The sequence below is a fragment of the Stomoxys calcitrans genome, chromosome 5, assembly GCF_963082655.1.
Source record: "Stomoxys calcitrans chromosome 5, idStoCalc2.1, whole genome shotgun sequence".
NCBI classification, from domain to species: domain Eukaryota; kingdom Metazoa; phylum Arthropoda; class Insecta; order Diptera; family Muscidae; genus Stomoxys; species Stomoxys calcitrans.
This window is the reverse complement of record NC_081556.1, coordinates 7,358,248-7,384,034: the sequence shown is the minus strand read 5'-3', so window position 1 is coordinate 7,384,034 and position 25,787 is coordinate 7,358,248. Positions and strand designations below refer to the sequence as shown.

The following is a 25,787-nucleotide window of genomic DNA, read 5'->3' as shown; positions in this document are numbered from 1 at the left end:
CCAATTGTGTATTATATGCATATTTTCTATATTTCGTATTCCTTACTTACATAGATGACTACTGCAGACAGTTTGTTCCATTGGCTGAAGAAATCATATCCAGGGCTCGGTTTATGTTGACCTATCGGTATGCATAGTACAAGTCATTGTTTCAAATTTCATCGAAATCGGGTAATAAATGCAGCTTTAATGTATTTTTGGACGCATTACTCCTCCCGAGCCTCGTAGGATAATTTCCATTCGCCGAGCATCAACATTGATTTCGAAGACCTCATAGCACAACAACTGCTTTGCATGCCCTCACCGCACACAGTTGTCGTGGCTTCAATCAGCCCAGGCCATGGCTGTCGCTCTTCGAACTGCGACGGGCTGTCTCCTCAGTTCTCATGTGGACCACCTCCATCGGGAGACAAAAATCCTACCAGTGCGAAGACAACTACATGCTAAGTAAATCTTTTGGGCTGTTATCGCAGAGACCATCCAAATCACCATCTTGTGGATAGATATCCATCGGCTAGAAGCCTTAAGGTAGATCTAAATGATCTAGAGCGTGAGGTGCAACGCTACAAAAGAGAACCCCTATATCAAGCGGCATATCAAGTAGGTCGTAGACAACATTCATGTAGACACGATGGCTACCGGGTGAATGTAGTCCTTGGAGAACGACCGCCTCCCATTGCACCTGAAGAAATTGACCTGCTCCGGCAAACCAAAGTAGTTCTGGCTCAATTACATTCCGGCAGATGCAGCCGCCTCAACTCCTACAGAGCAAGGAGTGATGCCGATGTGAAAGATGTATGTCCCAATTGTATGCAGGGACCACACGATACACGTCACCTGCTTAACTGTCCAGCCAGACTCACTCAACTCAGACCCAGATCTCTGTGGACGTACCCCATCTTAGTCGCAGAATTTCTGGTTCTTGACACTCAACAGAATCACAAGCAGACGAAAGATAGAACACAACAAACTGCTACAACAACAACAAGCAGACGAAAGATAGAACACAACAAACTGCTACAACAACAACAACAACTTTGAGCTCCGATCGAGGCACCGGCTCTTTCTTAAATACTGAGTTCCTGTGATACTTGATTTGATAAGGCGAGTTATTGACGCTTTTAAATAACCAATGGGCCTAATGTTCCAGCGGCGATTGGTCCTATTGACCGGAAGGAGCTTGCTCACCTATGGCTCTTGACGAGAATCGCTATCTCACCATACCTATGTGGCTACAACAAAAACAAGTTAGTGGTTCGAAATCTGGCAACGCTATGCCCGAATAGTCGTGTGTTTAACAGCAGCTGATCATTTTTATTATTTTTCTCCGGCTTAACTTTGTTTACGAACTTAAATTATGATTGCTCTGAAAATCTGAAGATAAATTTACTTGGAGTGAATGAAATTAATTGAAATAACTGCCGTAAAGTGTTAAAAAAACACATATCTTTTTCGTGTTGTTTTGCATTGCATAATTAAATTGTTGGCGAAATTATAAAAACAAAACTGTTGCTGAATTCATCTTTAACTGTGTCGTTTTTGCCATCTCTTTTGCGCTGTCTTTCTACTCAATCTAAGCTGAGTTAATTTTTCACCATCTTCTTGTTGTTGTTGCTGCGGTTGTTTTGTTGACAATTAAGATGCCGGGTGCTGCTAAGGTGATTTGTGTTGCTTGCAATGAAACTATTGCTAAAAATGGAAGCATAAGATGCCGTATTTGTTCTGGCTGGCTTCATGCATCTTGTGCAAAGCTTTCCGAGAAAGATCTCATTGCACTTAAGGCAATTAAGGTGTCTGCTTTTATTTGCACCACCTGCGAAGGTAAAATTGGTTCTAGTGGCTGTAGCAATGATGGTGGTAGCATTGCTGGTGATATTCGTGCGCTCAATGAAAAATTCGATGATTTTTTAGCTGGCAATCGGGATGAACTGAATTCCATAAAGACTGTTCTGGGTGAAATAAAGACAGAGATGTCTTCCTGCTTGAAAGAGATAAAATCTGACATTGACACATGCAATAAACGTATCGATGATGTTGCTTCGTCTTGTTCAACTAAAATTGCGGCTTTGGAGGTTGGAATGAATATTTTGCATCGGCGTATTAATCGCACGGACATAGTTATTGATGGTCTACCTACAAACTTAAAAGATTTGTATGCTGTTGTGATTGCATTGGGAACATTCTTTAAGATACCTATAACGAGTAATGATATTAACAATGTTTGCTACATGCACAATCGTAAGCTGATACTTGTTAAATTTAACTCTGTGCAACTTCGAGATTCAATTATGAGGGAATATTTTGCGACTCGAAGTCTCAAAGTTAGTGACGTAAATGGTGAGGAAAGTGGTAATATAAACAGCAGAGTGTATCTAAATGACCATTATACTCCTGCTGCTTCTCAACTTAATGCCGTATGTAGGAACCTAATGCGTAAGAAGTTGATCACGAAATACAGAGTGCAAAATGGTGACAAACTCAAAGCTAAGTTGTGGCTTTTGGATGGTACTGAAGTTATCCGTGACCTAAACGAATGTTCTTCGCTCCTTCAAAATGGGACCTCAGTATATTAATTGTATTTTATTTTTTTTACTTCTAAAGATTTATTTTTGTAAACCTCGATTTAACAGATTTTTTTTTAACTAAAATATCTACGTTACCCATTTTTTTATTTATTTATGCATTTCGTTAAATCTTGGTTCTCTTCATTGTTTTCATTTGATTTTCTTCCTGCAATTTCATAATTAATTTTCTTATAACTAAAGTATTATATATGATCTCATAATAATAATAATGATTAGCTGATTGTATGAGTGGTTTTTAGTATGATTTTTAGCTTCATATTAAATTTTTTTAGATTTTTAATTTTTCCTGTTTGGTTCCCCACCTTGTTTGCATTAACTTTTATAATTTTTGATGTCTTTTGATATAAACATGGGTCCTGTAGTTAGCAGTCACGCAAATATTAACTCTTTTTTGGGCGCGTCTGTTGGTAAATTTTATGTCGGCCACCTTAACTGTCAGAGTATTAGACCTTCCCCCAATTCCGTAAAGTTTGATGAACTGAAATCGATATTATCCGGTTCCCGATTTGATATTTTTGCTATATCTGAAACGTGGCTTAAACCAGTTGTTTCCAGTAAGGCTGTCAGTATCCCTGGCTACAAATTTTATCGAAATGACCGCGAGAATATGAGGGGCGGTGGAGTAGGAGTTTATGTATCTAATACGATCAGACATAAGGTTATTTTTCGTGCTTTTGCTTTGGGTAAATGCGAATCTCTTTTCCTTGAGTTGTGTTCAGGGAGTACAAAGCTTCTATTTGGAGTAGTTTATTTGCCTCCAGTTGGAGATCCTGAGTCCTTTGAGGAACTGCACTACAACTTGCTTTTGAATTATACAAAAGTTATTATTGTTGGTGATTTCAATTGTGATTTGTTCAATTTATCAAGATCTGCCTTATTGCGTTCCTTATGTACCAGACTTAACCTGTCTATTGTGCACAATTCCAGGCCCACCCATTACAGTGTTGGTCATAGGACGACATCTCTGATTGATTTCATGCTGGTGGGTGAGAATTCTATGACTTATCACTCCAATCAGGTACAATGTCCATCTATCTCTCATCATGCGCTAATTTTTTGTTCATTTGATTTTGATTTTGCTTCGTGTGAAGAGATGATAGAGTTTCGTGATTATGAGAATATTGACTGGGATGGTTTGTTACAATGCCTATCTGTATTTGACAGTGCATCCTTTTTCTATAGTTCTGATGCCAATGATTTGAGTGAGCGTGTTGCTTTGCTCTTTGGAAGTCTTTTCACTTTTGTACCTGTCGTCAGGAGAAGGATTCGTAGGTATGGTGAGGAATGGATGAAATCTAGAGATGTTTTAGATGCTCAGTTCCTGAGGGACTTGTCTTTCACAGCATTCCGCCAAGAAAATACACCTGAGAACTGGAGAATATTTTGTAGATATAGGAATAAGGCTAAATCCATCATACGTAGGGAAAGGCGAAAGCATTATTCAAAGCATTTTGGAAATTTAGATGCTAAGGGTTTTTGGCGTTTTATTAAGGGCTCGGGATGCTTTAATGATGATACCTTTAATTATGATGGTGATGTGAACACACTTAACAATTTTTTTGCTACCAGTGTTCAATCTGGCCAGGGTTTTAATGTTGATTTTCAATCATTTCAAGATTTTGAAAATTCATTTTCATTTAGATGTGTTCATGTGGACGATATTTCGGCGGCTTTAGCAAGGATTACGGCAAGGTCGGTTGGTGTTGATGGTATTCCTATCAAATTTTTAAAGCTTCTGTTTCCCTATACATCCGATATAATTCAACATTTATTTAATTCTATTTTAATGACTTCTGAGTTTCCTTCTTCATGGAAGACTGCGCGTGTGGTTCCTATACCTAAAACTTCTGTTATTCATAGTCCAGAGGACTTAAGGCCTATCTCGATTCTTCCGGTTCTTTCTAAGGTTTTCGAACATGTTCTTAAGGAGCAGTTAATGATGAGTACCAGGCGCAAGATATTTGACTCTCAGTATGCGTTCCGTTCAGGTCATAATACCACTTCCTTGCTGCTTCACCTAACTGAATCGATAAGGAATGATATTAATAATGGTAAAGTGAGTGCTCTTCTGTCTCTTGACTTGACGAAGGCTTTTAATTCTATTTGTTTTGGGACTATGATAGACAAGTTGAGACGTAATTTCGGGTTTTCAAGGTCTGCTTGCAAACTTGTGATGTCGTACATGTTTGGGAGGACTCAATTTGTTGATTTAAACGGGATTAGATCTGAAGTTATTTCTCTATCTTCCGGTGTGCCTCAGGGCTCGGTTTTGGGGCCTCTACTTTTTATACTATACATTAATGACTTTTCTGAGTTCCTTGGACCTAGCCTGTGTAACACTTTTCTTTTTGCTGATGATATATATCTTCTTTTTAGTGCAGATCGCGATTCTGGCAGTCTTTTAGAGTCTAACATTAATACTTGCATTAATCGGATCTTATTGTGGTCTAGTCTCAACTCGCTTTCCATAAATCCCTCGAAAACTAAAGCTATTCTGTTCGGTTCACAGGTGCAATCTGGGTTTGAAATTTTTGTTCAGAATTCGCGGCTGGCCTTTGTTGATAGGCTTAGATGCTTGGGAGTTACTATTGACAGGGACTTGAATTTTGGTATCCATATAGACATTGTTCATTCTCGCGTTTATGGTATTTTACGGAGGTTGTATTCTGCAGGTATTTATCTTCCATTAAGAGTTAAAGCCAGGCTTGCTCATGCCCTTTTAATGCCACAGATTTTATACGGGTTAGAAGTTGTGTCAGGAACATTTGACTACAATCTCCAGAAACTGAATAGGATTATGAATACTGTGGTGAGATTCGTGTACAATGTTCGTGTTCGTGATCATATTTCGAGGTTTGTCAGAGACTTTTTGGGAACATCTTTTCGCCGTTATGTTGATCTACGTAATACCATTTTTTTTTACAAGGTTGTTAAAAGTGGAGTGCCCGTGCCCTTATGCGGATATTTCAATTTTTCACGCTCGAGTAGAAGCACGCATATCATTTTGCCCCGTATATTCCGGTCTATATTTGAGAGATCATTTACAGTCCGTGTGGCTAGATGTTGGAATTTATTACCGGCTGAGTTACGGATTTTTTCACATTCTAATAATGTTTTTCGCCTTAAACTTATTGCCTTTTTCGCTTCTGATTCCACATAATTGTTTGCTTTGGGTATATTATTCTTGTTTTTTTTTCTTTCGCTGCTAACATAACAAGGACATGTTTTAACTTTTAACTTATTAATTTTTAATTAAGTACATAGTAATGGCTGGGGAGCCAATTGAACAATTGAATTATTGCAAATAATCGTTGTAGATTATCGAGTTTGTTAATTAAGTATGTATATATAAGTTTTTCTATTTGGGAATGTAATCTTGGTAATACGTTTTTGGCCGCGAAGGCTTTGGTATTACTTTTGTTAATAAATAAATAAATAAATAAAATAAATAAATAAATAATTCTTTGTTAGAATTTTTTAACTTTATGCCAACTCCTGGACATCTCCATTCGCTCACACCCACTTCTTTCTATTTCTGTTTTCTTTATGCGGAACAGACTTCTCTCTCCTTTTTTTTCCCGATAACTCTCCTTCGCCTTGTGTGTTGCTACAGATTTGCTATCTGGCTTCAATAGCATCTCAGCACTCCTGTCCCAAGGTCTACTTGGGGTAGGCTTTTTCCACAGAAATAGATATAAAGAAGTACTGACGCTCAACCTACTAAAACTGCTACAAACTGAATGATGAAGGGAGAATATCCCCAATGGGTTGGTATGAACCCAAATTTCCCATGAACATTCCATTTAAGGAACAGGTGATATTTCTCTCGTATCAATGAGTCCGATTAAAATTTTAAGCTCAATGATAAGGGACCTTCTTTTTTTTGCTGAGTCCGAACAGCATGGCGGCAGATGCAGCCGCCTCAACTCCTACACAGCAAGGATTGATGCTGACGTGCGCGATGTATGTCCCGATCGTAACCAGGGACCGCACGATATACGTCGCCTGTTTAACTGTCCAGCCAGACCCGCTCGACTCAGACCCAGATCGCACCCCATCTTAGGTCTTGACATTCAACAGAATCAAGCAGACAAAAAATAGAACACAAAAAACTGCTACAACAACAACAATATACGATACCTTACAAATGAAGCATAAGTAAGGAGATAGCCACGGCTGAAACATTTTTTTAATGTTTACGCCGGGATTTGAACCCAGGCGTTAGGCGTCATAGGCAGACATGCTAACCTCTGCGCCACGGTGGCCTCCGTATAGTTGTAAATGAAAATACTGCTATTAACATTCAGGATTTAGCTCAATAATAGGAAAATCCTTTCTATAGCCGAGTCTGAACTGCGTGATGCAGAGCGACGCTCCGTACAAAAATTATTCCATGTGTCGAAAAGTGGCCCAAAAACCCAAAAGTATGATATTAAATGGTATAATAATAAAGTCAAAAAAATGTGTCAAATTTGATTCTAAAATGGTGCAACGGTAACTCTGGTTGCCTTTGGAGTTTCGTGCAGTTTCAGACGGTACGTTTCTCGCTACGCTTAGACGACTATCAACCAATGCATTACAAAGGTAATGATTTTAATCGAATCGATCCGATCTACATACATCTAACTCGCTGGATGAATGTCTTCCACCTCTCTTAATGTGATCAATTTGGCTTGATTGGAGATCAACCATTTGGCCTTATGAATATCATTATGTTGAAATCCTAGGCACTCAGTATTTGTGCAAGAGCCGGTGCCGCCCGGCTTCTCACTGAGACTCTCCGCTCGAAACCGCTGATTGCAACTTTTGCAACCTTTGAAGTTAATGACCAAAATACTAGAGAGACCTCCATGTTTTTTGTTAGTTTTTTATTTTTTTGTATACATACTAGGGTGGGGCGATTTGTATACATACTAGGGTGGGGCGATTAGTATGGAAAAAAAATCTTAACGGGGCCTTTTCTTTTCTGATTTTTGGATGGTAGTGAGCAAAAAAGGAGGCCACCGTAGCGCAGAGGTTAGCATGTCCGCCTATGACGCTGAACGCCTGGGTTCGAATCCTGACGAGACATCAGAAAAAAGGTTCAGCGGTGGTTTTCCCCTCTTAATGCTGGCAACATTTGTGAGGTACTATGCCATGTAAAACTTCTCTCCAAAGAGGTGTCGCTCTGCGGCATGCCGTTTGGACTCGGCTATAAAAAGGAGGCCCCTTATCATTGAGCTTAAAACTTAAATCGGACCGCACTCATTGATATGTGAGAAGTTTGCCCCTGTTTCTTAGTGGAATGTTCATGGGCAAAATTTACAAATTACTGAGCAAAAAAGTACATCATGCGTCTATGGTGAAAATCGGCCCTCCAAATTTTTATTTCTCAGCCTTTTATCACTTTTTTTTGTTTTGGATATTTTGGCTTATAACAGCAAAAACATTGAGATTTTCGATCCAATCCTAATCTAATCGGTAGGCATAGTACTACCCACCGTTTCAAATTTCAGCGAAATCGGGTAATAAATGAGGTAATTATGGGCTTAATACAAAAAAAAAAAAAAAATCGGCAGATCGATCTATATGGCAGCTACATCGAAATATAGTCCAATTTGGACCATATTCGGATATCGGTAGGCGTAGGACAACTCATCTTTCCAAATTTCAGCGAAGTAAATGTGGCTTTTATGTTTTTTTTGGCCGCTCTTTCCATACAAGTTTGTCCACCGTGCATTGAGAGGAGAATTCTGCTTGCTGCATGTTCTTAGATAATTCTCATTTGTTATACGCACCACCATAGGATGGGGGTGAGTACTAATCTAGTCATTCCGTTTGTAACTCCTCGAAATGTTCGACTAAGACCCGCGTAAAGTATATATAATTCTCATTTGTTATACCCACCACCATAGGATGGGGGTGAGTACTAATCTAGTCATTCCGTTTGTAACTCCTCGAAATGTTCGTCTAAGACCCGCATAAAGTATATATATTCTTGATCCTCTCGATGTTCTAAGTCGCTCTAGCCATGTCCGTCCGTCCGTCTGCCGAAATCACGATAGATGTCGAATGCGTAAAGCTAGCCGTTTGAAATTTTGCACAGATTCGTAATATCGATGTAGGTCGTTGGGGATTGCAAATGGGCCACAACGGTTCAAATTTTGATATCGTTCCCATATAAACAGATCTCCCGATTTGACTTCTTGAGCCTCTGGAAGCCGCAATTTTTATCCGATTTGGCATGTAGTGTTCTGTTATCACTTCCAATAACAGTGCCAAGTGCGGTCCAAATCGGTCAAGAACCTGATATAGCTCTCATATAAACCGATCGCCCGATTTGACTTCTTGAGGCCCTTACAAGGCGCAATTATTGTCCGATTTGGCTGAAATGAAATCCGGATTTAAGGCTCTCGTCAGCTGATTATATAAAGGGAAAACAGATGATCGAGCCATTAAATTTGGATTTAAAGACCACGCGGTCCAAATCGGTCAAGAACCTGATATAGCTCCCATATAAACCGATCGCCCGATTTGACTTCTTAAGCCTCTGGAAGCAGCATTTTGCCATTTTTACCCAATTTGTCTAAAATTTTGCATCTAGTGTTCTGTAATAACTTCCAATAACTGTGCCAAGTAGGGTCCAAATCGGTCTTTAACCCGATATAGCTCTTATATAAACCGATCTCCTGATTTGACTTCTTGAGCCCTTACAAGCCACAATTATTGTCCGATTTGGCTGAAATAAAATCCGGATTGAAGATTCTCGTCAGCTGATTATATAAAGGGAAAACAGATGATCAAGCCATTTAATCCGGATTTAAAGAGCAGTGTTAACGGGGTTTTAAGGCATAAATCATAAAACGAATTCTAAAACAAATCTTTCGATTAAATATATTGTATTGGGTTGCCCAAAAAGTAAATGCGGATTTTTTAAAAGAAAGTAAATGCATTTTTAATAAAACTTAGAATGAACTTTAATCAAATATACTTTTTTTACACTTTTTTTCTAAAGCAAGCTAAAAGTAACAGCTGATAACTGACAGAAGAATAAATGCAATTACAGAGTCACAGGCTGTGAAAAAATTTGTCAACGCCGACTATATGAAAAATCCGCAATTACTTTTTGGGCAACCCAATATATCTGATTATTTCGATTAAAACTTCAAGGTCGATCAAAATCATCTGATTTAATCACACAGGCCGAACTGAAAAATTGGTATCTGGCTTATGTTGAATATCTATACAAAATGTCTTGGTGGGGAGCTAAAGTAGAAATTTGAAGCCCTGATCAAATGTTTAGACTCTGTCATTATCCAGCCCTTTGATGTACTGGCCATTTGTTATTCGCAGGCAGTCTTTTCATAATTATTTAGTTGTAAACAATTGTTTGGTTTTATACCATCCACCATAGGATGGGGGTATATTAATTTCATCATTCTGTTTGTAACACCTCGAAATATGAGTCTAAGACCCCATAAAGTATGTATATTCTTGATCGTCGTGACATTTTAAATCTAACTAGCCATGTCCGGCCGTCTGTCCGTCACTCTGTCTGTCGAAAGCACGCTAACTTTTGAAGAAGTAAAGCTAGCAGCTTGAAATTCTCATCCGATTTGGCACAAATTTTGTACAACGGCTTCTCCCATGGCCTTCAACATACGTGTGCAATATGGTCTGAATCGATCTACAGCTTGATACAGCTTCCATATAAACCGATCTCCTGATTTTGCGTCTTGAGCCCCGAATCGGACTATAACTTGATATAGCTCCTCCTCCTCCGTCCTTATTGATTATTCTTTGTTTGCCTTAAAAGAGATACTGCGCAAAGAACTCGACAGATGCGATTCATGGAGGAGGGTATAGAAGATTCGGCTCGGACTAACTTAGCACGCTCTTACTTCTTTTTTTTATTTTAAAACAACTAAAATACAATTCACTCATTTGTTGCAAATTTTTTCACATGCTAATATCAAAAACATCTGACCTTGTCTGTGGAAATTTTCTTGAAGAATTTTTCTCGATATAAGCATGCTAATTTGTTGATACCTTATGAAAATATAATTTTCCTATTACATTGCGAATTGCATACGATGACTGGCTGACTGTCTGACTGACTGATTGCCAAACCAACCAAGACGAGAGTCTAGCAGCGGTAATCGTTAGCAAATATCCATGAAGGGATGAGTGAATAAATACTTCTGCTGTATTAATATTCTATTAAAGAAATTCAACTTTATGGAATTTATCTTATCAAGGCGAAGAGAAGAGATTAAAATCCCAACCAACTTTTAAATATTGTCAATTAAAAAGTTGAAATTTCCAAAACTTTTAAAGTAAATGACAACAAAAAACATTCGCTCACACACAAAAACACAATTGCAAACTCTCGCAAAGCTAAAGGAGTGCAAACCATCTATAGCATTGCTAGCAGAGCAACAACATCTAATATTCTTCGCTTATAGTCAGAGTAACCTGTTTTGTAATAGTAGCCAAAAAAAAAAACAAACGGCCGGCATTGATACAGGTATCATAGCAAAAACAATAGAGATTTCCCAATTTGAATTTACCGCCTCAGTGATTCGAGGATACGCGAGTGGAGTTTACAATTGCCTCTGTGCTTATGTTTTGTATTTGGCAAAAAGAAAATAAAATGTAATCTTAAAACTATTCTCCATGCGTTTGATGCAATGACGCTTGCCTATTCTCTTGGAAGTTGGTTGTGCTATCAAATTTATCGTCTATGTGTATTTGATTAAATCCAAAATTTAATTAGTCACTTTAAAAAGCTCCAAGAGAACTGAACGGATTCGGAAAAACTCGCTTTGGATAAAAAAAACGATATCTACTTTGTAACGGACTACTTTGCGACGGTCTAATCGCAGCAACCAGCATTATGTTGCGATACCACTCCTTGACTGTGACTGTTGTTTTGATCCTCGGCATCGTTTGTATTAGACTTGAAGAGGCCTTTGGTGAAATATTTGAAGAAAATATAAAATTCTGTCTGAGAACAGAGCCAAGACTATTGTCCGATATAGAAAAGCATAAAAATCCCCTGGATGATAATGCACCATGTGAAATTATAGCCACCACATTGACGTCACTGGAAAAGGTAAGAAGCAAGGACCTGCCTGCATGTGTTGTTTTATAGATAAATTAAACGTATTGTACATAGGTTTATAAATTTTGAAAAATTTTAATTCAAATTATGATTTTGATACACAGTTTTTAGAAAACAACAAAAAAATATTTTGTTTAAAATTGTTAAAACTTAACTTCCGTAGAAAATTTATCGGTATTCAATATAAAAATTTGTAAATGTTTTTTTTTTTTTGTTTCCTAGAGAAAATGATTTCTACAGAAAAATACTCAAAAAAATATTTTTTACAGTGTACCTAGACAAATTTGCATAGAAAACTTATTTGTAAATATTTTTTTTTTTCCTAGAAAAAATTAGTTCCATAGAAAAACTCTCACAGAATTAAGTTTTACAGTGTACCTAGAAAAATTGGGTTGTTGTAACTTGTCGATGGATTCCGTTTATTTTCTTCGGGAAAAAACAAACGTTTGAGATAGCTATCGTGGCCAGAGATAACTACGCAGAAAAGAAAATGTTCATAATATTCATGATTTTTTAATAACATTTATGAAAATAATGTTAAAATACATCCCTATGAAACTTTTCATAACATTTGTGAAAAACCTTTCATAAATTTCAATTCAATGAAACATGTCATAATCAGTATTGCCACTCAAGAAAATTATTTCCAACCAAAATTTAAGAAAAATTCTGCCAAACCCGACCAAAACCTACCAAATGTTGTGCAAGCTAAAGATGCGGTATATGTTTTTTACCCACCACCGAAGAGTTGGTAATTTTGCAATTCCATTTGCCACAGATCAATTTATACATTAATAGAACGTTGTTATACTCATAGAGGATCTAAACATGTCCGTCCGTTTGTTTGTGGTATACAGTATACAGTCTAAAGCTCAGAGATGGCCTATATCTTGATATAGCATCCCTTATACCGATCTCCCGATTAGAAATCTTAAGTTAATGAAAGATGTATTATTGCCTTGATTTCCACAAACAAACGTGCTGAATGGAAAAACAGCGATTTCGCGATTTTATAGTTTGAGCTCAGAAATGCACGTTCACTACACATTTTCGCCGTTGCAGTGAGTTGCATGAACCCTTCAACATCTGAGTACGGACCAGATCTGTATGCTGTTGCCATATTGCCCCGTTTTCCGATTGAAGGCATTGAACGTACAAAAGCCTCATTTCCTAATTCAACGAAATATGGAAGCGATTCCTCAACATTCGTACCAGTTACAGTCAATATCAGAATTACGCCCTTTTTCCTGAAATTTGAAGCAGTTAGGCACGTTTTAACAGTATTTGGCCCCTCCACATCCATGGTTTTATTCTGCACTCCTAACGAATACACAGAAACTACTGAAAGTCACATGATTTAGAGTTATTTATATGTTGGAAAAACCTACCAAAAATTGGGGTCGGCCTACCAACCTACAAAGAGAATAAAAACCTGCCAATTTTGGTAGGAACCTACCAAAAACGGCAACACTGGTCATAATATCTAAGAAACTCAAACACATAGTTTATGAAAAGCTGTCATAAGATTTATGAAAACCTTTTCATAAAATTAATAATAATTTTCATTATATTCATGAAACCCTGATCTACTATTTATGAAATGTTTAGGACGAGCGCGTAAAGCTAGCCGCTTGAAACTTTGAACAGATACTTAATATTGATGTAGGTCATCGTTGGGGATTGCAAATGGGCCATATCGGTTCAGATTTAAATAAAGCACCTATATAAACCGATCTTCCAATTTGATTTTTTGAGCTCCTGGAAGCCGCAATTTTTGTTCGATTTGGTTGAAATTTTGCATGTGGTGTTCTGTAATTACTTCCAACAACTGTGGCAAGTACGGTCCAAATCGGTCTGTAAACTGATATAGCTCCCATATTAACTGATCTCCCGATTTGATTTATTGAGCCCCTGGAAGCCGCAGTTTTTATCCGATTTGGCTGAAATTTTGCATGTAGTGTTTTGTAATAACTTCCAACATCTGCAATAAGTACGGTCCAAATCGGTCTATAACCCGATCTAGCTCCCATATAAACCGATCTCCCGATTTGACTTCGGGAACCCTTACAAGCCGCAATTTTCGTCCGATTTGGCTGAAATTTGGCATCTAGTGTTTTGTAATAACTTCCAACAACTGCAATAAGTACGGTCCAAATCGGTCTATAACCCAATCTAAATAGCTCCCATATAAACCGATCTCCCGATTTGACTTCTTGAGCCCTTATAAGCTGCAATTTTTGTCCGATTTGGCTGAAATTTTGCATGCAGTGTTTTGTAATGACTTCCAATAACTGTGTCTAGTACTGTCCATTTCGGTTTATAACCTGATATAGCTCCCATATAAACCGATCACCCGATTTGAATTCTGGAGCCCTTACAAGCCTCAATTTTCGTCCGATTTGGCTGAAATTTTGCATGTGGTACCTAGCGACTGTGCCTAGCGGTTCAAATTGTTCTATAACCTCATATAGCTCCTATATAAACTGATCTCCCGGTTTAAGTTCTTGAGACTTTGGAAGCCGCAATTTTTGCCCGATTTTGCTGAAATTTTGCACGTGGTGTTCTGTTATGGTTAATGACAAGTACGGTTTAAAACGATCTGCTGATTTGACTCGATATATTGGGTTGCCCAAAAAGTTATTGCGGATTTTTTAAAAGAAAGTAAATGCATTTTTAATAAAACTTAGAATGAACTTTAATCAAATATACTTTTTTTACACTTTTTTTCTAAAGCAAGCTAAAAGTAACAGCTGATAACTGACAGAAGAAAGAATGCAATTACAGAGTCACAAGCTGTGAAAAAATTTGTCAACGCCGACTATATGAAAAATCCGTAATTACTTTTTGGGCAACCCAATATGTTGCTCCCATATGAACCGATCTGCCGATTATAATTCTTGAGCCCCTAGTAACTAAATTTCCTATGAACATTCCATTGAGGAACAGGGGATACTTCTCTCACATCAATGAGTGTAGTCCGATTACAGTTTTAAGCTCAACGATAAGGGGCCTCTTTTTTTATGCCGAATCCGAACGACGTGCGCATATCGACACCACTTGGTAGAGAAGTTTTGACATGACAGGATACCTTACAAATGTAGCCAGCATAAGTAAGGGGATATGAATCCAAGGGATTTGAACTCAGGCGTTCGGCGTCATAGGCGGCCATGCTACCCTCTGCACCGCGGTGGCCTCTTGAGCCCTAGAAGCCGCAATTATTATCCGATTGAACTGAAATTTCGCACGGAGTGTTTTTTGTGCGGTCCAAATCGGCATTTAACCTGATATACCTCCCATATAAACCTATCTCTCGATTATCCTTGTTTGGTTCCTAGAAGTTTAAATTATTGTCTCGTTTGGCAGAAATTTGATACGTAGGGTAAAATTATGCCCTTCAACCTATTTATTTTGGGTTAATTTTTGGCTGAATCTATGGTGGCGGGTTCCCAATTTTCAAAATATGTTTAAATCAAATTTATTCACTGCTCACAAGTATGTATTGGGTTGCCCAAAAAGTAATTGCGGATTTTTCATATAGTCGGCGTTGACAAATTTTTTTACAGCTTGTGACTCTGTAATTGCATTCTCTCTTCTGTCAGTTATCAGCTGTTACTTTTAGCTTGCTTTAGAAAAAAGTGTAAAAAAGTATATTTGATTAAAGTTTATTAAAAATGCATTTGCTTTCTTTTAAAAAATCCGCAATTACTTTTTGGGCAACCCAATATAAGGATTAATTATTTCAATTCATCTTCAACACAATCATCAAAGGCCACAAGCATTTTCTTCAACCTTTAAAGCAACTTAAATGGATGTGTAAAGTGTAATAGTCAGAGTTGCTACAGCCATATATGGATATAATGATTCAATTAAGCCTGGCATGCACAAAACAGACAAAACATGGTCAACAATAGGCGCTTTGAAAAATGACAAAACACCATGTTTTCTACAAAGACAAAAAACATAACGAGATACAATGAGTTAATACGACAAGAGCAACACGCGAGCAGTCCACCTTGATTGGAAACTCTATGATTCATGAAGTTGCTTCAATATTTCTTTTCAGGAAAGTTTCCGCAACACTATGTGCAAGGACCATGGTAGCACCCACAAAGATGCCTTCTACTTCTTGAAGATGTACAATGGCAATTTGATAGGTCGTGGTCAGTACCATGAAATATGCCATAGCAAAACGAATCCTTTGATGGCTTGGATACCCTATGATATGATGCAACAGTATTATGCCCAATATTTGGATCCAAAAGATGTAAACATGATTACTTAACCACTTTGTTGCCACTTTCAATGATGGTTTTTGTTTTTAGCGCATAAACTACATGGCCAAGGCAACTGATGTCTCACGTGAAAAGACCGAGTTATGTCATTTTCGACATTCTGATTTAGTCAACCATATATCCGACAACTTGTTCACCTGTGTGGTCATGATATTCGAGGATAATTTTGTAAGTTTTATTGAAAAGTTACGACTTGATGATTTTGTTGGAATAATTTAAAATCCCTTATAGTATGGCCTGGAATCTAGTATCAATGTCTTGGTTGAGATAAAACCCTTAATGTATGAGCTACGTAATATAACCTACTTGCCTTGGGTCAACTCATCGCTTAGCTATAAAACCCTTTTGGGTAAGACAGCACTTAAGAACCCCAGTCGCGAGCAGAAACAAATATATGGCAGCTTTAACTATGAATATGTGGAAAAGGTTGTTGTGAATCTAAGCTCCGTTTACAAGGAGGAGGGTCTATTAAGGCTGCCCATACTTTTTGAGCATAAAAATGCTGTACTAAAACTGGATGACAAAGGCATAGGTGGCATGGATGTCACAGAGGTGAGAAAAAAAAAACTTGGTGGTGTTAAAAAAGAAGAATTTATCCCCTTATCCGCTTTATTTCAGAAAGCCTATTTTGGCCGTAAAATGGATCCCAAGACTAAGGTCCGTGTCGATCTCATAGGCCAATGGGCCGAACATCAACACATTTTCAATGCTGATATCTATGAGTATTTTGGCTCTGGCATCAAACGTTTCCATGATGAAATGAAAAATGGCAATGTTTCATTTATGCGCATTGATAGCACCGAACCGGTCTATGAAATGCCTGAACCTGAGGATATTGTGGTGGCACATCTTCATTCACTAAACGGCAAACTATTTCAACGCTTGACCGAGGAGGCCAACGAAACGGATACCGAGGCTGATGATTTTGGGGATGTATTTGAAGATGACGATGAGGAAATGCATGTCGAGGGCTTGCGGGATGATACCGATGATGATGGCTGGGGCTTATATCCTTGGTTTGTATTGATCCTTTTGGCGGTTGGTGGCATTTTGCTGGCCGCCATCTATGGGACAGTACAAAAATATAGTGATAAGAGGGAACCTAGGAAATATAAGTTTACCGGTGTAGCCACCAAATAGAATTTTTAAGCAAAATAAATTATCTGGAGACGAAATCTAAGAAGGCTTTCAAAGAATATCTTTTAAAATTAAGATACTTGATGCAGCATTGATAAAAAATTGTGGAACATTTTATTATTATGTCAAAAGTATAACCTGGGGAAATAAAGAGATGGCGTGAGGTTCTGGTTACAAGCGGGACACACATTTAGCACGTTGGCTTCAATCCTATCCCTAAAGAAGTTGGAGTGGCTGCATCTGCCGAAACGTAGTTGAACCAATTGTCTGAGGCTCAAGAAGGTGATTCATGCGCTGTCGTCAAATGGCTAAAGGAATTGTTATGTTATAGTCTCTCTCATTTAGGTACCTAATATTTGGTGGCAGATTTCTTGGAATTTGTTGTAGCGAATTAAGCGTCAAAATCGAAGATAGAATTTTAAACTATCGCATAGTGCAATCGTGCAGGTTACCCTTCAAACTAGTTAGAGGACCTTTGTCAGGCACTCGACTCCCAGTACATACAGATTATCAAGCAAAAGGATATTTATATTCTCGGGGTCAAGCTCTTGCGGTTGACGAAGGTAGATCTACATGATCTAGCGCGTGAGGTTCAGCGTTGCAAGAGGGATCCTCTAGATCAAGCGGCATATCAAGCAGGTCTAGACAACGTTCATGCAGACACGGTAGTAGATGCGGTAAATGGTTACCGTTCCTTGGGGAACGACCGCCCATTGCACCTGAAGAAATTGACCTCCTTCGGCAAACCAGAGTAGTTCTGGTTCAATTATGTTCTGGCAGATGCAGCCGCCTCAACTCCTACAGAGCAAGGATTGATGTCGACGTGCTAGATGTATGTATCGATTGTAACCAGGGACCGCACGATACACATCACCTGTTTAACTGCCCAGCGAGACCCACTCGACTCAGACCCAGATCCCTGTGACCGCACCCCATTTTAGTCGCAGAGTTCTTGGGTCATGAGACTCAACAGAATCGAGCAGACGAAATATAGAACACAACAAACAAAGGTAACTTAGTCGTTGGTAAATTATGTTGATTAATCAGTTACTTTGCAACTATGGATGCGGCTCTTTACCTTATCACTCTTGAGATAGACAATTAATTTGGGACGGGGTTCAAGATTGACATGACAGTAGATCACAGCTTACCAATAACTTTCCCATCATTTTCGGCTGTGAATTCAGCTGCCGTCTGCGATGGGAAATTGGCCTAAGCTGGCGCATTCTACTGGCTGGTATAAAGCGAGTGGATGGCGCGTTAGGGATGTCTCGGGATTTCTTCTCAGTTCACTTGAGCGGAGGCGGAGTCTTCAAGCAATACATGCGATAGAACAATTAACTGTACCCAGCAAGTTTGTTGGACAACTAACTATAAGAAAAATTTGGCTAAACATATTTTGAAGAGAAATGTCAAAAACTAATTACCAATATTTATTGAAAGCTAGTGAAATTAGACTTTTTATACATATTTTCTTCAAAATTCGCCTTGTTTTCCACACCCAATTGGAATATTTTTCTTTTTGGAATATTTGGATTGGAATGTTTTGTTGCTATTTTCGAAAATTTTAATGTTAACAAAAATTGTTTAAATTTAACGTTATTTTTCCCCTTTGTTCCTCTTCAAAGAGCGCCATCTACCGTGAGCAAACACATTTCGTTAACTGTCATTTGGCTTAAGCCATATGTCCCTATGTCTATGCCTTCGTCTACGGATGGTGTTTTCGGGTTTCAGTCCTTTTCGCGGAGCAATGTTTATTGTGCAAAAATTAGTTTTATGAATTAAAGAGACGAAATAAATTATTGCAAAATAATGAACTTTATCAAAATCGGTTTGTGTGCAGTGCGAATACATTAAAAAGTGATGTGAGAGTGAAATATTAATAAAAAAAGCAGTTTTTACGAAAATTACTGAGCCTTGCCGAGGTTTGCTTGCAAAAAAAAGGAGAAACCCAAATCCCAGTGCAAAAGCTGTGAGACAAACAGGCAGAAAGCAACGAGACAAAAATTATCAAAAAACACAGGTATTTATTGGAAATTTTTTTTTGGGAAATTATTAGCAAGTAGTTCCAAGTCAGGATATCAATTTAAACATTCTTTTGTTTCTTTTTTGAGTAACTTTGAGGTAGCGGTACTCTTCAAATAAAATTTGTCAAATTTTTATTATTATATATTTTTTCCCTCATCTGGTAACTCCATACCGGCAAACAGCTGTTGTTTGTGGTGCCCAAAGTGTTGGCTCTTTCTTTTTCCTATTGGTAGCGCAAGAGCGAATGCAATGGCATGAGTTGGCTGGCAAACGAGGAGTTGTATTCGTGCGTCCCTTTTCACGAAACGAATGCTACCTCTCCATTGCTGGCTTTACGTCAGAACGAGCGAACGAGCAAGACAAAGTCGTGTACAGAAGAAAATTTCTTTCCTTTCGAATTTAAATCACACAGAATGAGTGTAGTATTAGTTATTTCGTTCGTGTAGATTATCAAATTGAAATTTGCAACTTTTCACTCTAACATTGTTATTATTGTTTGTTTTGAAAACACAACATCAACAAAAAAAAAACAAAGTTGGCCTTTCCCCGCTTTAGTGAAGCTAAATTAATGTACATGAAATGTCACAAATAGTGAAAAAAGATTCGTCGAATTCATAAAAAGTGGAACGTGGAATCTACGAGATTCGATGAAAGCTGCAAATCGCCTTATTTTTATATAATTTTTTTGTAGCGAAGAAAAAAACGTCAGGTAAGTGTAGTGGTGTTGATACTCGCTGGTCGGCAGCAATTGTACAGTGTATGTGCGTGAGTGTGTGTTGCTTTGAGTGGTATTTTTTCTTTTAAATATTTTTTTTGTTATTTCAACTGTCTCGGGTTTTAGGTGCCTTTTGCTCTCATACTCTTGCAATGAACAAATCCGGAATTTTTGTTCATTTATTTTGTGTGGTTGTTTTATTATTGTGCCCTTTTTACTTAACTTTGTTTTTCGGTTGTCTTTTTCTTACAAATCGGAGATGGGACTTTTACTGGATGCTTCATATGTATGTTTTGGTACTAAATTAAGTACATGTGATATTTTATAATAATAATTTTGATCTGTAATGTGAATATGTTCGGAAAGCCAGCGGTTTAATAAAATTTAATTGCAACCTCAGGTGCTTGCAGAGAGTTTGAGAGATTTAATGGGAGCTAAAATAAGGTGTCAGGCTTAATTTCTATAGAAGAAGCCTTTGGGAGACTATTTCTTGGCCTTGGTTTATTCTCTTTGGATTAAATGAAATCCTCTCTTTTTTTGCCATAAACTTCTATTTTATGTTTGTGATGAGTGAGGGGAGAAATAACCTTTTTTCCCTATACTTTGCCTTTTCTCGCGTCACACATATTTTTGTCTCTTTCTTTTTTGTCAAGAAGAGAGAGGAATATTATGCGATTTTTCAAAAACAGAACAGGGTGTTTGTTTTTTCTGCTCATGTGAAGGTATTTTTCCTGTTTCGGTTATTTTTGAAAGCCGGACCAAAGGTATTTTAAAACTTTTCACAGCTGAAGACTTTACAAATGTCGACACACTTAAAAGTACAAATTTTGCTGTCCAAGGCAAAACCTTCAGCGTCGTGATCCAAGGTGCTGGTCCAGGCAGCCAAGACTTTCGCCTAAAAGATGTTATAACCGCCCTGAAGACCATGTTATATGGCCGACTTGTTGTTAGGAGCTCAATGAAAACACCTGCTGCGTTGCCCTCTAATCAGAACTTAATCGTGTATATAGAAGTCCAGAGAAAGGCGAACTATAACGAGAAGTGCGCCGCAGTAGCTTGATAGTAGCTTGTCTCAGAGCTTAACTTTGTCCATGATTCTTCAGCTTTCAGAATGTTTCCTAGGATCTTTAGGTCTTTAAAAAGCACTATGCAAAACATGGCCGTGTTCCCTTTGTTCAGGGACTCCTATTTCCTGAATAACACATAGTGAAGTGCCACACAGCCAGCAACTCGGGAGTTTTAGAGCTTGTCACCGTCCAAGTTCCGTTAGTTTTCAGTATGCTCCCAAGGGTTTTGCGGTCCTTGGACAGCAATCTGCGGAACCTACAGGACTCGTTCAAGGCTGGAAAACTACACATATCAACGCCCTCTCGGCGAGTCCTTCTTGCTTGCTCGTTAGAGGTCTTCTAATGCTGGCTCCCGTTGAGCCGTTATCTTTGCAGCCTACTTTCGAACATATTTAGATTGGGCATTTCAATAAAATTCGTAGCAAGCCACCAGATGAAATTGATATGTGTTTTCCATTCCTTCTCCGTTTATCATATGGTTTCGCATTACCCTCTAGCACGTTGAAATAAAACACCAGGGCATGCCATCTGAGGTTGCTAAGGACATTCGTCTAAGTGGTGACCGTAAGGCCCGCTTTTACCATAGCAACTACATCTTATAGTGTCCTAAAAGTCAACTTCCCTTGTAGGAAGCCAGCACTCATTAATACAACAGAAATCTGCCCTCACCCATGGGATGATCTTAGGTCAATTCTCCATTGATCCTATTAATGGTGGGGTTATTGACTTAAATAATCTATAACTGCTTTCTGTTCCTTTCTGCTTTCTGTTAATCAAAACCACTCACGCATGGATGCCATCAGCAGCTTCACCAATCCCTTAATAACTTGACCTAAGTACTAAATATTTCTTAAATTCTAGTTCGTGGCACATCAGTTGCAGCGCCAATTGTAATATAGCAACACAATAAACACCCGCTCTCTCGAAAACAAAACACATCACACCACAAATGATGGAACGCAAGAAGGTATTGGAACTGGACAAAATCTGCCGTGTCTGTATATGCGAACGCAAAGATATGAGACCACTTTTTAGTGAAAAGGTTGCAGAAATGTTAATGGAATGCGCCAGCGTTACTGTGGAACCAACCGAAGGTTGGCCAGATAAAATCTGCGTGCAATGTGTACATGCGGTCTCACGTTGCCATGCATTTAAAATGCAAGTGGAACGCAGTGATAAAGAGCTAAGGGAATATATCAAATCCATAACAGTGCGGGTGGTAATTGATGAGAAGCCTCAAATAGAGAGTCCTATGAGAGTGCAGCAGACGACGACGCGTGTTGTTTTGGATGAAATTCAGGGTTTGAAGCTACAGCAGAGTCAGGCAAAACTAGTGGAATTGCAACAACAACAGCAGCTGTTGTTGCAGCAGCAACAGGAGCAACAACTTTTGAAGCAACAAAGACAGCAAAAAACTTTGCAAAAGCAATTAAAACAGCAGCAGGATTTGAGGCAACAGCAACAGCAGCAGCAACAACAACAGCAGCAGCAGCAACAACAACAGCAACAGCAAATTTTATTGCAACAGACCGTTAAACGAAAATCTCCATTAAAGAGACTCCAGCCTTTGACCAAGAAATCCATCCAGAACCAACAGTCCATGCAGAACTCACATCAGGCGCAGCAGTCTAATCAACAGCAGCAGCAGCAGCAACAGCTGCAGCAAACACAACAACAAACTACAACACAAACGCAGCAAATTCAACATTTACTCCCCCCGCCTACCATCAATGAGGCAGTTAGCCTACAAAATCGTTTACAAAATCCTCAATCACTACTCAATGCGCCGCCACAACTGATGCCAATTTCCTCAAACACTACAAATGTGGCAAATAATACAACGACAACCATGCCCCAACAAATAGTCTTGCCCAATGGACAGATCATAACCACCACTCAGATTTTGACCACGAATGGCAATGGAGGCCCGCCCCAGCTGGCCCAAATAATAAGCAGCCCCAATACACAAACGAATCAAATTGCTCAAACCCAGACCCAATTTACCCCCCAGCTTATACAGACCACCAGTGGTCAGACGCTGCAGTTGATACAACAACCCAATGGGCAATCGATTCTTCAGTTGGTACATATTCTACCCCAGCGCACCTCCGGACATGGAATGAATAGCAATACTCATACAGCGGCCATTTTGGAAGAGGATCAGCTGACCATGGTCGACGAGGATGCTCTAATGGAACAATCGGAGCAACATTTGATTGACGATGATGAGGACGAACAAGATGGTACTCTGGACGATCATCATCAGGCCACTGGCCATAGTCTGCAGCATCACAATGGGCGCGAACAAATCTGTGAGACCATTGTGGTGGAAGATGAGCAACTGCAGATCCAGCACCATCAATTGTTGCAGCAAAATGTCGAATTGGAATATCTGGATGATGTTACTGTGACCACTTCGCAGCAACAGCAACATCATCAGCAAGAGTTGATATTACCCGATGTCACCGTGGTCCAGCATGTCATGGATGACGAGGAGGAGTTCGAGGACAACGATGAGGATATCATCGAAGAAATCCACATGGAAGAAGAAATTCTGGACGATGACGGCACCATGCTACTGGAGAACTCCAATGGCTCGGAATTTATTACCGAACAAGATGTGGAGGACCATCATCAGATTCTGCACAGCGATGAGCATGAGTACAACGATGATAATTCACTAACCCATTACACTGTGGTGGATGGTTGCATAAGTGCAGATGGGGTCGATGTGGATGATGTCGATGCTCTGGAAGAGGCTGAGGTTAATGCTGTCTTTCAGGCGGCATGTGATGCCAACGAAAACGAAAGACAACAGCAGAATATGCACAACAATAAGCTGCAGACGTCGGCCTCCAGCACAAGCCTGAGCTCGAATACAAACTACTCGACGACGTCCATGGCCAAAAAACAGCGTCGTTCAAATACCAGCTCCAGCAGATCGATTGCCAACACCCGCCAATTACAGGCCACCGCCAGCTCCATAGCTCAGGCGGCCCAAGATGATGATTTCGAGATTGATTCCAAGCTCATAGCCGATTTCATCAATCAGCAGACCACGGTCTTGGGCTCGGGTCGCTACAAGTGCAATTTGTGCCAGCAGGAGTTCAAGCAGTTCAAGGGCTTGCAAAATCACATGCACCTACACTCGAATTGGATAAGGGCGAATTGCAAGAAGCAACCACAATGCGAGATCTGTCAAAAGAAGTTCAAGGGTCCCGGCATGCTGAGGATGCACATGAAGACCCATCAATCGGCCAGCAAAGTGCCCACCTGTCACATATGCAACAAGACCTTCAAATCGAAGGCCATTCTCTATCGACATCGCCAGACACACCAGCAGCGTTCCTACTGCTGTGCCGTGGAAAATTGTCGAAAACATTTCTCCACCGCCTTGACCCTTAGATCTCATATTGAACGCAAACACCCGAACACTTCGAATATACCCAAGTACAAATGTGGAGAGTGCAATGATGTCTTCTACGACATTTATGGCCTGGAGGAACATTTGCAAAAAACAGGGCATGGTGGTGACAATCTCTCCTCGACAGTCTCCAGCAGCGGCGTCAGCTCACATGTTACACATGCTCAATCGTCCACTCAGAATTTAAGTATAACCAATGTACAAAGCAACAACTCCCACTTGCCCACGGTCACCATGACTGAGGTGGTCGGTAACAATGGGGACGTGTATATAGTTACGCAGGCGTAGTTTTAATTTTCCCCTACCCATTGATTTTTTAAAGATTAGATGAAAGTTATGTATTTTTTATTACCCTCCCCCAATGTCAGTTTCGAATCCCATCAAATACCCCACTATGGTTTTATTGAAGTTTGTTAAAGCTTTTCCAAAAAGTTGTAAGCAAAAGTATTTCTTTTCTTTTTTATCAATCGAGACGAAGGAAAAATATCGATTGCCAATCATTTAGCCTCATTTCATTTTGCCTTGCTCCCTCCCCCATCCATTTAGACACATATGTATGCATACAATTGTACGTAATATACAAATATATATATATATATATATATATATATTTTTAAGAAACAAGAAGAAGAGTGAGTTTACCAATTTAGAAGCGGTATTCATAGTTTTTTAGTATAGCTAACCTAAACACCATAACACGGAATGTAATGTATGTTTGTACATTTTTTGGCAATAAATCTTAAATATATTTAACAACTTTTTTATTACAAAATATGTTGTTTTTTTTTATTTCAAATGTTTATGCTTAAGCTTTGTTGTTGTTGTAGCAGTGTGTTGTACACCGAGGCGCCAGCCCTTGCCGATGAAGGACTTTATCGGGTCAATCCGGTACGTACAACCGGCTACCATGTGATTGAAAATCTATTGTTGTTTGGTACATGTTGTTGCTGGGGACTAGAGTAGAGCTGTCAAATTATCGATATTAGCAACATTCGATATTTTCGATAGTTTTAATAATAAATATCGACAGTATTGATTTTTTTCATTTTCAATTTTTTGCCTGTTAGGGCGAAGATCATTAAATTTTACAATTTTTGTTTGTTTTTCTTTCGAGACGGCTTTTCGACAAAATTTCTTAAAATATATAAAAATGCATATAAATTGAAAATTAATAAAATATCTTTTAAAATTTAATATTTTTTCTATGAAAATAAATTTTGTTTGTGATTTTATTTAAATTCAATGCTTTCTATTTAAAGAAGACATTATAAAAATTTAGTATGAGTGTGCTGTTGTCAAAAACATTTTGACTGGCATGGTGGATCACGATTTCTGATACGCCATGTATGTATCTTCATCAACACCTTTGTCAAATTGATTAAGGTGCTCTACATAACTACATAAAGAAGACATTATAAAAGTTTAGTATGAGTGTG

At 38.7% G+C, this 25,787-nt stretch overlaps 2 protein-coding genes and 1 long non-coding RNA gene across 4 annotated transcripts; 2 read left to right on the top strand and 1 right to left on the bottom strand.

Annotated features, from left to right (window-relative positions):
- The first annotated feature begins 10,978 nt into the window (after positions 1–10,978).
- LOC106091749 (uncharacterized) lies at positions 10,979–17,155 on the top strand. Of its 2 annotated transcripts, none has more exons than XM_013258389.2 (5): positions 10,979–11,679; positions 15,752–15,952; positions 16,011–16,148; positions 16,212–16,532; positions 16,599–17,155. In XM_013258389.2, the coding sequence occupies exons 1-5, from the start codon at positions 11,461–11,463 to the stop codon at positions 17,118–17,120; spliced, it is 1,401 nt and encodes a 466-aa protein (XP_013113843.2). In that variant the 5' UTR covers positions 10,979–11,460; the 3' UTR covers positions 17,121–17,155. The 2 variants fall into 2 exon arrangements, with proteins under 2 accessions (XP_013113843.2, XP_013113844.1); XM_013258390.2 differs by lacking the exon at positions 10,979–11,679 and adding an exon at positions 15,392–15,665.
- LOC131997796 (uncharacterized) lies at positions 11,601–18,701 on the bottom strand. Its single transcript, XR_009398423.1, has 3 exons — positions 18,545–18,701; positions 18,196–18,488; positions 11,601–11,670 (listed from the first exon to the last, which is right to left on the bottom strand). It is a non-coding gene; the product is annotated as an uncharacterized LOC131997796 (long non-coding RNA).
- A 722-nt stretch (positions 18,702–19,423) lies between these two features.
- On the top strand, positions 19,424–25,123 carry LOC106091753 (myb-like protein AA). Its single transcript, XM_013258397.2, has 2 exons — positions 19,424–19,854; positions 21,789–25,123. The coding sequence occupies exon 2, from the start codon at positions 21,877–21,879 to the stop codon at positions 24,637–24,639; it is 2,763 nt and encodes a 920-aa protein (XP_013113851.2). The 5' UTR covers positions 19,424–19,854; positions 21,789–21,876; the 3' UTR covers positions 24,640–25,123.
- The last annotated feature ends 664 nt before the right edge of the window (positions 25,124–25,787 follow it).

Excerpts from the sequence above, each read along its gene's own strand:
- LOC106091753 (XM_013258397.2), top strand. The coding sequence starts at position 21,877 with ATGATGGAACGCAAGAAGGTATTGGAACTGGACAAAATCTGCCGTGTC.
- LOC106091749 (XM_013258389.2), top strand. The coding sequence starts at position 11,461 with ATGTTGCGATACCACTCCTTGACTGTGACTGTTGTTTTGATCCTCGGC. Across the intron at positions 15,953-16,010 it reads AATATTTGGATCCAAAAGAT|CGCATAAACTACATGGCCAA; the intron begins GTAAACATGATT and ends TTTTGTTTTTAG. Across the intron at positions 16,149-16,211 it reads TGATATTCGAGGATAATTTT|TATGGCCTGGAATCTAGTAT; the intron begins GTAAGTTTTATT and ends AATCCCTTATAG.